This window comes from Micromesistius poutassou (assembly GCF_964030765.1).
Source record: "Micromesistius poutassou genome assembly, chromosome: 3".
Lineage (NCBI taxonomy): Eukaryota > Metazoa > Chordata > Actinopteri > Gadiformes > Gadidae > Micromesistius > Micromesistius poutassou.
In genome coordinates, this window is record NC_140273.1 from 1,538,392 (window position 1) to 1,552,922 (window position 14,531).

At 46.5% G+C, this 14,531-nt stretch overlaps 2 protein-coding genes across 2 annotated transcripts; both read right to left on the bottom strand.

Moving 5' to 3' along the window:
- Positions 1-4,547: 4,547 nt before the first annotated feature.
- On the bottom strand, positions 4,548-5,536 carry hmx4 (H6 family homeobox 4; the record flags this gene model as incomplete). Its single annotated transcript, XM_084465343.1, has 2 exons — positions 4,548-5,125; positions 5,311-5,536. 2 exons carry the CDS (start codon positions 5,534-5,536, stop codon positions 4,548-4,550), a joined length of 804 nt encoding a protein of 267 aa, XP_084321469.1.
- A 1,530-nt stretch (positions 5,537-7,066) lies between these two features.
- hmx1 (H6 family homeobox 1) lies at positions 7,067-9,232 on the bottom strand (the record flags this gene model as incomplete). The annotated part of the gene is made up of 2 exons (XM_084466279.1): positions 7,067-7,707; positions 8,941-9,232. 2 exons carry the CDS (start codon positions 9,230-9,232, stop codon positions 7,067-7,069), a joined length of 933 nt encoding a protein of 310 aa, XP_084322405.1.
- Positions 9,233-14,531: the final 5,299 nt, after the last annotated feature.

The window sequence follows — 14,531 nt, forward strand, 5'->3', positions numbered from 1 at the left end:
TCCTGATGTCTTCGTATGACTGGCAGGAAATCAGTGCAGCTCTGTTTCTAGTTGGTTTTGTGTGCAGTGGGAGCACAGTCTGTCTTCTCTTGGGAGCCAGGTCTTGTCTGTGGCGTCCCTTCTCGACGGCCATGCTGTGGTCGCTGAGTCTGTATCTGGTCATCGATTTCCTCTGTTTTGGGTCGGTCACGGTGGTCAGGTATTCCGCTACGGTGTAGTCTCTGTTGAGGGACAAAAAGCAAGCCAATTTACTCTGGTTTTTGGTGGACTCTTTCCAATGTGCCAAATACTTTTCCTTTTGTTTTCTTATGATTTGGTTTTGCCTGATGTGTTGGTTGTTGTGTGTTGGACAGAGTCCAAGGACAAGCCGGCTAAGGGGCCACTTTTCTGGCTGTAACTCTCTGTGGGTAAGAGCCTTGTTGTGGAGTGTGGTGCTGTCGCTTTCCTTAAGGTAGTTATAAAGTGGTTATTTCCTTAGGGTGTCTCTCTCTCCCTCTCTCTCTCTCTCTCTCTCTCTCTGGATGTATTCTCATTATCTCTCTCTCTCTCTCTCTCTCTCTCTCTCTCTCTCTCTCTGTCTCTGATCCATCAGTATATTATTTCCTCCTCAGGCGTTGCCTCCTTAAGCACTCTGGACATAGAGACGGACGCTGGCAGAAGGTGACTAAATTAGCAGATCAATAGGTCAACACACACACACACACACACACACACACACACACACACACACACACACACACACACACGTGTACACACACAGACACACACACACACTCAGGTGGAGAGACTTCCCTGTCTGAGATCCTCTGGCTCAGGTTTCGTTGTAACGGCAAAGTTGTTTACCCTGTGATCCACGCTTTTGTGTTCCGTGTAATCACCCCCCCCCCCTCCCCCCACCCCCAACAGACACACACGCACTCACAAGCACGCACACACACACACACGCGCGCATACGCACACAAACAAACACAAGCACTCACACACACACACACACACACACACACATACACACACAGACACACACACACACACACACACACATGCATGAATGCACACACACGCACGCACACACACACACACACACACACACACGCATGAACGCACACACACGCACACACACGCGCACACACACACACACACACACACACACACATACACACACTACCATTAGCTACCCCCCCCCCAGCCTAGGACACATTTACATCCTAAAGCTTTGCAGTTATTGAAAAAAACTTTATGACTCATCACTCCATACCAACACACAGCTTTTTAAAATAATTTAAATAGAGTTAATAATAAAATAAAAATTGGCGCGACCGTTACGTCCTCTCAGAATCTGATCACTCCATCGGTCTCTGATTGGTCGGTTCTGTTCTCCTGACCTGCTGCTGCGTAAACGCAGATCATGTGACCGGACCTGCCCTGTACATCACCGGTCGCGGTGAGGCCGCTCCACGCTAACGCTAATAACACGCTGATGTCAGTTGGAACCTCGTTCCGGAGACAGTTGGAAGGACGACGTTTGTCAGATGACAGCGAGGGGTCGCATGGGGTCGCAGTAACTGACAAGCACAGAGGTCAAGCACCCCCCCCCCCACTCCCTCCCGCCCAGGCACGCGGAAAGGAGTGAAACGGCAATGTTTCGCACACGCTGCGTTGCACACGTATGCGCGCGCACGCACACAATCACGCACAAATATCAGAGTCTGCGCGTTTCTTAAATGTGAGACCTCTCTGCCGTCCGCTACAAGCTGTTCTGCTCCGATCCCGGACGCTGGGTGCTGAGGGGTTAAATACCCATGAATGAACACAAGCGTGACAGTAGATCCACACACACACACACACACACACACACACACACACACACACACACACACACACACACACACACACACACACACACACACACACACAATAACCACACAACCCCTCCCCACTCTGCTCGCTCGCGCTCTCTCTCTCTCTCTCTCTCTCTCTCTCTCTCTCTCTCTCTCTCTCTCTCTCTCTCTCTCCCTCTCTCGCTGTAGTACTCTTTGTGTGTTGCAGTGAAGCAATGATTATTACAGTAACAGATATGCATGAACCTTATATCTGCTGTCAAATCTAAATGGATTGCATAAAGGGATTTCCGACTATTATTTGATTATTATTATTATTATTATTTGATTTTAAACCGCAGAATGCATTCATAAAATCGCTCTGGAAGCTGTGAAGTTAATTAAACAGACATACGTAATTAACTCTCGTTAACGTCGATTCACAGATCAGTCGTGACAGCTTATCATTCTGACATCGTTCAAGCGTGTAGCTGTCACCAGAAACATTTATAGATATATAAATAGACTGTGCTTGGGTGTGTGTGTGTGTGTGTGTGTGTGTGTGTGTGTGTGTGTGTGCGTGTGTGTGTGTGTGTGTGTGTGTGTGTGTGTGTGTGTGTGTGTGTGTGTGTGTGTGTGTGTGTGTGTGTGTGTGTGTGTGTGTGTGTGTGTGTGCGTGTGTGAAAGTGAGAAGTAAGTAAGTGTTTGAATGCATTTGATGTTATGGATCATCTTTCTCTTCATTGTATTATAATGATTAAAACATGTTGAGTTATTGGATCATGAGACTCTTGTCATGAACGCAGTATAAATATTTACAGCATACGCCATGAAGCCTGTATTTAGTATTGATTGAGGGTCAGAGTTTGGGATTCGGGCCTTATGGTGTGAACTTCACAGTTCAGGTCAGATCTAGCCAGCTAAATTACTATTTTATATTCTGACTCATAATGGCAATCTGACCCTCAGAACATGAAGAAGATCACGATTTGAAAATACACAAAAATCCAAAATAAAATTTAGAAACACCCATTTGTCAGAATCAGACAGGCAAAGGCAGAATCAGACAGGCAAATTACCTGAGATCAGGAAATGATGATCGTCTAATGATAATAATAATAATATTTGAATACAATATTTGTATAATTAATAATGATCCCAACATATTTGTCACTTCACATATTATAAGATTTATCTAATTTGATCCAATTCATAATTATATATATTTTTGAAGTTGAAGAAACCTTGGAAAATGATACCAATCTGTCCCCATTCCAGCAGAAGACGTGCAGCAGCCTGTGTGGGTAATACAGAACACTTTGTGACCTATAAAGGCTGCAGGCCCACTTACTCTCTCCCCCTGCCTCTTCCGAGTGCACTTACTGACACAAAGACACACACACACACACACACACACACACACACACACACACACACACACACACACACACACACACACACACCGTCCTAGCTGTTTCTACGTCTGGCCTGACGGCATCATGTCATATGAATATGTTTTGACAGCTACATTTTCAAGAGGTTCAGTTAAAAATGCCTCAAAAAGTGCCTCAAAACAGAACATCGTTTTAGAATCTGTTCAGTTTGTTTTTCATTACAACTTCATCGAATAGCATCAGCAAACGAGCCAGTGAACAAAGTAGTAATTAAATTGTTATTTTTTATGTAAATAAAATTGAAGAGACAGCGTGTCCTTTTAGCAGGTGGGGGCCTAATCAGCTATGTAGGATAATTTCACAAATAATTATAGTAGTAGACAACTTATATATATATATATATATATATATATATATATATATATATATATATATATATATATATATATATATATATATATATATATATACATATAGTATATATATATACTCATGGCAGCTTCTGACTCTCCTTTTCATCATCATCAAAATATTTTATTAAACGCAAGACAAAAGTGAAGAATTTTAAATGTCAGGTTGGCTGAACAGTAAAGTCTGCAGGCCTAAAAATCTGTAATTTAATATCACGGATCTGTTTAAATGTTCCCCACAAATTCACATTCAACTCTCAAAATGTTGAATAAATTGCATAATATTTGAATAATACTTCTTGAATTATGATAATTAATATTTGTTCTGTAAATCGGTTGAATTGGCCTATTGGCACAGCTTGGCATAAAACAAGAACGGGTGTTTTGCTAAATAAAATAACAACATGCTCGACACATAAAAATAAATTGGTAATTACATTCATTTAAATACACCAGTAATTTAATTTATTTAAAAAAGTTATGTTACAGCAAAAAACATGCACTTTGCTATAGTTTCTTTGGTGACTTATACAACTGTAAATGTTCTCATCAATAGTATTCTTAAAAACAACACTAATAATAACAATTTATAGAAATATTTCGTAAACAATTTATTTCTGCACTTTTTCATATCTTCCCTCTGTCCACAGGGCGCGTAAAACGGAGGTCAGGTTCCGCTGCAAAGCTGCAGGCCCCTTCAGAATCCTGCAATTGGTTTAAAAAATAAATAGTGCCGAATGCGCTCCCCATACGCCTATACTGCAGCCGTCTCTTTACGCGTGAATCTTCGTTTGAACAGCAGAAAAAACGCAGAACCGTCGCATGGAAACGTGAATGTTTTGAAGCTCGTCCACAGACCTCCAGCCGTGTCCGCGTCCCCACGGAGACCCGCCGGGTCCCCACGGAGACGCGCCGGGTCCCATGGATCATACGTCCCCGTCGTAGAGACTGAAGTACTTGCTGGCGTTGGAGAAGCAGAGGTAAGGCGCACTGCTCCCGGGGTACACGATGGGCAGAGGCACGGGTAGCAAGCATCTCCCCAGGAGGTTGGTCTCTTTGTACAAGGCCGGCAGCTGCCCCACCACCATGGCTTTGTTGTCAGAAAAATCAGCGCAGGACCCCCCCTCCATGTCGGTCGAGATCTGACGTTTCAACTTATTCCTACGGTTCTGGAACCAGATCTTAACCTGAGTTTCTGTGAGCTGGAGGGAGCTCGCGAGGCAGGCTCGCTCTGCGCTGCTCAGATAGCGTTTCATGTCAAAGGTAGACTCCAACTGGAAGATCTGTCTCTTGGAGAAGATGGTGCGCGTCTTCTTCTTGGTGATGATCTTGCCGTCCTTGATTGAGCTGCTTCCGTCCTTCTGGAGGAACGTGGTGGTGGTGGAGCAGCTGTCGTCGCAGCTGCTGTCTCCGCCGCTGTCGAAGCGCCCGTCGGTCGCCTTCTTCGGTTCTTCCCGGTGGACTCCGGTACTTTCCGACGACGCTACGCTGTTGGTGAGCGCGTCTGGAAAACAACATTGACGTTGCGATACGTCAGGTGAGAACAAGCATGAAACACAACACAACCGCACAGACAACCGGTGGATCTGTTGCAGCAGGACCACCACTCAGGCCTGGATGGATGGACACGGAAACACCAGCATACAAATTAAATACTTTGCGTAATAGCAGGTTTGTAATCCCCCTTACCTCGTTCGTGGCGTCCCGTGACCGAGTCGTGCCTCCGTTGAACTTCCTTCTCCTCCTCACAGTGACTTTGGAAAGCGTCTTTACGCGTCATCCACGTGCCCTTGTCCCCCTGCGTCCTGTCCGAGTAGGACTCATTATTTGCTTTGGTGTTCAAGTTCAGGATGCTGTCGATGGTAAACTTCAGCGAGGCGGCGGTGGGGCGACATGGTCCGTGCGCTTTGTTCATATCTCCGACACGGTGCGTGGGTCTGTCTGCGTTTTAGTTCCGCCGCGGGATTGTAGTCGCTGCTGTCTCTGAACCGAAGGGGGTCCTCGCCGCTGACATCAGATGATTTCAGGCACCATCCTACCTTCCACTGCTGGGAAGACTGCTGGCCTCGCGTAGTACTGGCTCCTCTGCAGACGCACGGAGCGAACGGGTCGCGGTTTGACTCTCATCCATTGGCCGAGAGGCACGCGGAGCCAGTGGCCAGTCACGTGGAAGGGGAGGGGGGAAGGGAGGGTTGTTGGTTCTTCCTCCCACCGCCCGTTCATACGGGGCTCGCTCTCCGTTTCGAATAATAATATAGTGGGGTGGTTCATATCGTTGCTCCTTCTGTATGTTGTTGTGACTAAATGAGAGTCGTGCGTGCGTGCGTGCGTGCGTGCGTGCGTGTGTGTGTGTGCGTGTGTGTGTGCGTGTGTGTGTGTGTGTGTGTGTGTGTGTGTGTGTGTGTGTGTGTGTGTGTGTGTGTGTGTGCGTGTGTGTGTGTGTGTGTGTGTGTGTGTGTGTGTGTGTGTGTATTTATCTATTTTTACAGATAGATATTTACAGACATAAGAGTGAACCTTTTTAAACTCACCAACTGTGCATGACTTTTATCCCCATGAAAATGAGCTTCACTTATAATAAATCTTACACTTATATTAAACTATTATTTTATAGGCCTACGTTTGGATATCATTTGTTACAAATGAACGCGGCCTTCATAACGGAAGGGTTCAGTAATATCAAACAATTAATCAAACAGTATCAAACAGTTAATGTATCCAATCTCCCTGCTACTTAGTAAGGCAAACACATTTATACATTTCCATTTTGATGGTTATGAATTGTTTAAACGTGGCCTGCAGGTTTTACTGGAACATATTCATTGAATTAATAAGCAGCTGAAATGCCTGCTGTAGAGTCTGCTGTATAGAGTCAGCAAGGCTCCATTAGGCTACTGTACTATCCCTAATAAAATGTCCTAATCAGTTACACTTGTACCCATTAAAGACTGTGTTAGGCCCTAGTCCAATAGATCTAAACGAAGAGGCCTGTTTTTAAAATGCGTAACCATCACATCTAAAATGCGTAACCATCACATCCTTCTAAACATTAGGACACAACACGCTGCAACTTTTTGTGCGTATACATTTTTATTTTTCTAACGTGTGGAAAAAATTGACAATGTTAAAAATGTGAGGCATATAAAAGTCTGCAAAAATATGTGTCATCAATAATACAATAACAAGGTCGGCCTCCAGCCCCTAGTCCCGGCATGCTTATACCGTAATAACACCGCGATAAGAAGAGTATAGATTTAAACATTTACAAAATGAGCAAACATGAAAATTCATAATTTATCGTGTTGTTGGACTGTCATTAAAACGCAGCCGACATTTCTTCTTTGGGCCTCGGGGGGTTTATTGCACGGGTCAGTAAGAATATAAAATAGATATGCATAAATGCTAATAATAACAATAATAATTATAATAAAGAGCTTTATAGTCCTTAAACCAGGCCCGTCATCTGTGACCTCAGCAGGCTCATGGAGTGAGCGAAAGAGGTCAGAGGGTAGCTGAGGGAGTTCGAGAAGACGGGGGGCGAGCCCTGAGACAACTGGGACAACTGGGACAACTGGGACAGGTTGAACCCGTGTGGCGGCGGCGCTGCGTGTCTGGGGGTCTCGTGGTACAGGATGGGGACGCGCACGATCCTCTGCGACGCGTGAGGAGGGGCGACGTGCGCCGACGCCTCGATGTCCGCCGCCAGCTGTCTCTTCCACTTGTTCCTGCGGTTCTGGAACCAGATCTTCACCTGCGTCTCGGTGAGCTGCAGCGACGCCGCCAGGCCCGCCCTCTCCGAGCTGCTGAGGTACCGCTTCAGGTCAAAGGTCGACTCCAGCTGGAAGACCTGACTGCGGCTGAACACCGTCCGGGTTTTCTTCTTGCGCACGGCGCCCGGGTCCAGCGGCGCGTCGTGGTCTGACCGGTCTCCGTCGTCGTCCTCTCCGTCTTCCGTCAGGTTCCCGTCGCTCGTCTTCCGGTCGGGGCCGTCCGTCGGTTCCGACAGGTCGGAGGAGTCTCGGTCGGAGGTGGACACCGAGGAGCAGCAGCGGTCTTCTCCCGGGCTGCTGGTGTCGTCCCTCGGACCTGAGAGAGGACGGAAAGGCAAAATGATGGCCCCCATTGCACTCCTGATCATCCCTGGATCATCCCCCCCCACTCTGAAGGAGGGATCCCCACTCTGCGTTCCTTCTCTGTTCTTCCTTGCTAATTAAGGGAGTGTTTTCTTGCCCTCTGGGGGGCTAGGGTCAAGGGGGGGGGGGGGGGGGTCATAAACACACGGCCTGTTAAGCCCTTTGAGACTGGACCTGTGATTAATGGACATACAAATACAATTGAATTGAATTGAATTGGATTGAATTGAATTGAATTGAATTGAATCAAGAGGTGGGAAGATTTAGCCTGGGAGGTTATGATAGCCTGCGGAAGCAGGCCCCGACTAACAGAGGCTCCTGAGGGCCTCCGGTCCCTATGTTATGGAGGTTATGATATGTTATGATTATGAAAGGTCATGATAGGTTATGATAACCATGCTGAAGTAGGGCCCCGGCTCACATGGGCTCCTGAGGGCCTCGGGTCGATGAGGGTGCAGAGACACGGGGACACCGAGAGTGCACCGGAACGCTAATCGACAGGGCGTGAAACGCTGACGTGAGGAGACAATCGCCCTGGAAAGGCTTTCCTCTGTCTACGTATTTATAGGCTCCTTCCTCGGTACTCTCACACCGCGACGGTAAATCCGAGCTGGACTCCGGTTAAAGCGCTCATAAATAATGTTTGCGTATTTTTGGTAAGTGTTCTCATAACATGTCTCTAAAAACAAGTGCTAGGGTGACAGACACGGAGACGATGGGCCTGCCCGCTCACTCTTAAGGGTATTAGGCCTAAAGGTTTATTTGCATTAATTTGCACTGAATATGTTTAGGGTTAAGTCATCCATTCATTCATTTGCACTATCCACACTTTTTTTTTTTTTACATTTCGTTGACATTCCTCGTGAGAGTATTCAGTTCCTTCCGTCGTGGTTTTGGTGTCCTGATTGTGGATGTTGTCTCTAATATAGCTCTCTGTTCGATCTCCCTGGATAACGAGTAGCAAACTATACTCACTGTTTGGTGTCTCGTCTCTTCTGCAGTGGAAGTCTGGATAAAGATCTCCCTGGATAATGAGTATACAACTATAAAACTAAAGAGCGCATGTGTTGAGTCCTTCTCTGAGATGTAGATCAGAATGAAGAGGCCTGTATTTAACCTCAACCTTGACATCCTTCTGAATATTAAGACAGAACACGGTGCAACTTTTCAATAAAACTGTACTCACTGCTCGGTGTCTCGTATGTCCTGCAGTGGAAGTCTGGCCCGCTGTCCTCCCACTGGAAAGGCGACCTGACGTCTGGAGAGCCGCTGAGCACGACAGATCCCGGGTCGCCTGCCCGGGCTGTCCTTATCCTCCGAGTATCTCCGGGATCCGGATGAACGCTCTTCGTTCCGCCGTGGCTCCAGGGAGACCCGTGTCCGTGGTGGACCGTGCTGAGGAGGTTCTCGATCAGAAACGCCGAAGCCCGAGAAGACGTGGTGGTGGCGGCTGTGTGATTCGCGAGCTTTTCCTGCATTTTCACAATTTATACGCACGCAGAAACCGAGCGAACATCCAGTCTGATTTGTACGCGCTCTCAGAGTGCGTTATTCGCTCCAATTTCCGGTCTCGGTCCTGCTTTCCGACCCAAGGTCCAAATCACCATTTCAGCCGCCGTGGCACCTCTACGGTCCGTGAGCGACGTCGAGAGAATACGCAGGGAGACGCCGAGTTCCCTCATCACACGAGAGGAGGGAGAGAGAGCAAGAGAGTACGGGTTAGTGGAGCGAGAGGGAGGGAGAGAGGCAGAGAGAGAGAGAGAGAGAGAGAGAGAGAGAGAGAGAGAGAGAGAGAGAGAGAGAGAGCGATGATGTGTGTGTGTGTGTGTGTGTGTGGGGGGGGGGGGGGGGGGGGCGGGCAGGAGAGAGAGAGAGCTCAGTGAGAGCAGGGGGCTAGTACAGTGAAACGTAATGTCAATCGCTTAACGAGTAAAGGGCACACACTACGGAACGGGTTCGACCGAGGGGACGCAGAATGGCCGTCTTTCTCTCACATACGGTTGTGTGTGAGTATGGGTATGTTTGTGTGTCGGCTGTGTGTGTAGGCTGTGTTTGAGTGTGGGTTTGTGTGTCGACTGTGGTATAGACCCCCTTATGCATGCGCTTTTACATTCGGACCAAAATAAGGAGGCGCCCACTGTCTCGCGTAATTGGGTCAATTAAAGTGAAAACAGAAAAACACAGATCCGCCGTGAAGGCGCCTTCATTTATTCACTTCATTTATTTGATTTGTATTATTTGTATTTTGTTATTTTTTTACGTAGCCTAAATTAAAATAAATTATTCGCCTTCAAGGAATATGCTAATTCGGGTGTATAATTGCAGACGGTAAGGCTTAAATATGTAATGTGCAAACGATATTTTCTAAAGAGTGTGTGTGTGTATGTGTGTGTGTGTGTGTGTGTGTGTGTGAGAGAGAGAGCGTGTGTGAGCGTGCTTGTGAGTGTGCGTGTGCCTGCATTTTACTTTAAGTGAGTGATACATTCCCTATAGCCAATAAAAAAAATCACATAACATTTTACAAGCATTTAATGCAAAAAAAAAACTACAACATAATAAACTTTTTTACAACCTATTTAATATCAATTATCGAAGCTGTGAGTGTACAGTCGATGCATCAGAACGTAGTTAGGCCTTGCGCTTTAAATGCCTTCCACTTACAATTAGGCTAAAATAGTAAGTCTGATAATGCATCAGGGAATATTCAAATGCGTGCTGACGGGCGTCTTTACCCTTTATCCCTGAAATGGCAAGACATTTGAGCTTTTTATCTCCCTCAATAGAGTCACCGGAGCTGACCTTTAGCTCTGCAGCATCCTCCTCTCCCCTCCTCTGTGGAGCCCTCTCATCCTCCTCCCTGTCCTCCTCCCCCCCAGGGCGAGGTTTACCCTTTGACGGAGGATCACAGTAATGCGCTCTTCAACGTAACACTCAATAACGACAACCCAGGGTAACACAACCCGTGTTCTGCAGAGGTCAGGTACCTGTCGCCTCCCATCCCGGTCAATACCGCAGACAAAGCGAGCACCGCTGGGTGCAGAACGGTGCAAACGGCCCTGTGAGTCGCTTCTTGGACTTTATTTTTATTTTAAGGTGTTTGTTTTTATTTTCCGTCTTTCCTGATGTCCAGCAAATATTTCGTTTTTCCTCAAACTTCATTCTACTGTAAACCTGGTTTTCCAGTCGACCATTAGGCCTACGCAGCCTGAACGTCAAACTCTGTTTTGAGCTTTTTATATTTTTAGTTTTTTTGTCATATCACTCAAAGGACTCAAAGCCTTAAAAACAGACACATCCATTAGAGGGTTTCAAACACACACCTTTGAAACGAGAAGAATCATGAAACATAATGTCCTCCTATCACACCACCATCCCCTGAGAGGGACACTGCAGGCTTCCAGAGATCCACACCTTTAACTTTACCTTTAACTGCGTGTGTGTGTGTGTGTGTGTGTGTGTGTGTGTGTGTGTGTGTGTGTGTGTGTGTGTGTGTGTGTGTGTGCGTGTGTGTGTGCGTGTGTGCGCGCCTCTTTAAAAGAGTAAGGGGGCATTTAGATCAGGTTTCGCTGTGTACACTGGGCTGTCTGAACGATGTGGCACTAGGGCCGGCGCCCCCTGCTCCGGGGCCAGACAGCGGGAGGACCGGGGGCCCCGCCCGGCCCCGCCGCCCCTGTCTCACGGCCTCTAGCGCGGCTCTCAAACCCTCTCGCCTCCTGACGCTCATCCACCCTGGCGTGCCCTTTATGGAGGATCAGACCCTTTACGGTGGATCAGGCCCAGCGCCGACCCCAGGTACACAACCCGGGCCCCCAATCATCCTCCGATAGCCCACCACATTGACAGATAGGATCGAAATACACTTTTGGTTTATGCTTAAAATATTAGGCCCGTCAACCATGGGATGATTTTGTCCTCCCGTCGTCAAAGACGGATCAGGTTTACGAACAAAGCACAAATTGTCGGTGGAGTGCATCGTGTGCCTGCGATATTAAACTCATATTGCATTATTTGATGTTGTCTGTGGAGTATACAGACGGCGTATGGTGTAATGTGTGGACAGAAGTAGTGCATCGCGTCATGGATTATCTATCAGCCATGCGTTATACACTCACAAATGAACATATTCAGAAGCTCCAACATTATTTTGAACTGGAATATCCTTAAAATCGTATCCCTGTTTAAATGAATTTTTTTTTAATAGAATTGGCATGGATTTTACCTAACTTTTTGTTGTAAAGAAGAATCGTACGCTGTTTTATAAGGATATTCTTCATGTCAGCATTTTAAACTTGCACTAAATAGGCTAAATGTTGGTCACCACTTTCCCTTTAGTTCAAACGTTTCCACTTTGAAACGCAGACAGGACTTTTTTACCCTTTGGAATTTATTTGGAGTCATAACGAGTTTGAATCTATTCTAAATCAATTCTATGAATCCGTTCTGCAGTGGATCATCAAAGCCAATCCCTAAATGGATTCAGTCTGCGAGGAGGCGAGAGAATCCGATTTTTAAGTGAAGCACACAGACTGGGTTTATTGAACAGCAGAACTTTGTGTCAGAGAAGATAGAGATGAGATCGAGGAAGATAGAGAGAGACGGAGAGAGAACGAGAGATAGACACACACGCGCGCGCGCGCACACACACACGCACGCACACGCACACAGTGTAGTGCGGTGGTCGATTAAAGTGGAGACAGTTTGACCTCGTTCATTATATGTCTGGGCGGGTGAGACAGACCGGAAGAGAGGAGGCATCTCCTCCAGGGGGGCATCGGAAGTCTCTTTATGTTAAGAGGTCTCTCCACCACCATGACTCAGGCCTCTGCGTCAGACGAGCTTCTACCGTCGATTAAACGCTTGGCCTCAAACTAACAGAGCCGCCATAGACTCATGCGGAATGATCCACTGCAGTGGATTGTGATTCCGCCACAAGACTGTTTCATGTGAATCCCATGGGATTCACATGAAACAGTCTTGTGGATTTTGATTATAACGTTGGGAATCACGCTGAAAGGACTTTTTACGCCAATTGCCCGATTGCTTAATTGACATATCTCGCTCTAAACAAAACATTCCTTTACAGTGTGCTACTATTAGGCCCTTACAGTCTGTATGCTACTTAACTACACTACAACAGACATAAATACGCTCAAATCCTGCATCACGTCTGTTGTCTGGCTCGATATCCACCGAAACACGTCCGCATTATTCCTCCACTTTACTGGAGACGTCACTGGAACGGAGAAGAATAATCTCCCTGCTGCACCCTAATGGTGCCTTCATCTCCTCGGCCGGCCAGACAGTTTAGTTGAATTGTGTCAGCTCGGCATTAATAATTCACCTCATGTGAAAAGTTGATTCTGCTGAGTTAGTTTCCACGGAGGTGAGCAGACAGTGCGTCGCCGTCTACAGACGTGCGTTAATTGCTCTAATCCACCTCCTCCTATGTGATGTGTGTTTCAATATATATATATATATATATATATATATATATATATATATATATATATATATATACGGACATGCCTGCGGTAAGCAGGGGTCTAAGTTGTATTTTGGACGTAGATAGGCGTAGAGAATTTGTCTTATTCGATGTGTGGTTGTGTTTTCATGAAGGCGGTTCGCTGGAGCGTTTCCTCGACAAACTGGCTGCAAGGCCTAGAGTATACATAGCAGGCCTATAAAGTAGCATACTTTAACCCGAGCAGGCCTATACATTAACCCGAGCAGGCCTACATTAACCCGAGCCGGCCTATATAGAAACCTGCCTGTCTGGAACCTGAAGACATTTAGGAAATATTGACAGTCTGTGTAGTGATTTTTTTTTATTGAATGTCGGTCAACCTCAGTTATATAATGTTCATGCTGTTGCGGCACGGACATAAGCATACACATATAGTTGGTATTTTTTCAACCTCCTAAACGATGTTATTATAATTATTTGTATTATTAGGTATTCACAGTCTATATGTGGATACCTTGTTATCATTATTATTATTATTATTATTATTATTATTATTATCAATATGAATATTATCATAATCATTATTATTTAAATTATCATCATTATTATTATAATTATTATTATGTGTTGTTGTTGTTTTGTTGTCGTTGTTGTTTTATATTGATTATATATCTATATATAGGCCTATATTCTATCATAGTGTTATTGTTATTAGGCCTAAATGCTTAGATTATTATTACAATATTCAATAACAATATTTATATAGGCTATTAGTAGGCCTATAAGTGTATCAGTAGCCCACATGATTCAACTAGTTTCCTCTGACGGCTTGTGGTATTGGTATTTAGGTGGAAACGCGGATGGGGCCCGAATGTCCGTTTGCTTAACCCCTTCACGGCACGTTAACCTCTGTCAGGCCCGCCTCGTCAACGGAGCACAAAGGGTGGGAGAACAGGACCTCTCCCCCCTTGAGCCCGTCCAGACGGGGCTCAACAGGACCTCTCCCCCCCCCCCTTGAAACCGTCCACACGGGGCTCAACAGGACCCCCCCCCCCCCCCTTGAACCCGTCCACACGGGGCTGAACAGGACCTCTCCCCTCCCGGACCCCGTCTACACGGGGCTAACCAGGACCGCTCTCCCCTCCTGAAGCCCGTCCACACGGGACTGAACAGGACCGCTCCCCTCCCGGACCCTGTCCACACCCTGTCTTGATTCCGTCCACACCGGGCTGAACAGGACCTCGACCCTCTTGATTCCGTCCGCACCGGGCTGAAAAGGACCTCTCCCCCGCTGGATTCCGTCCACACGGGAC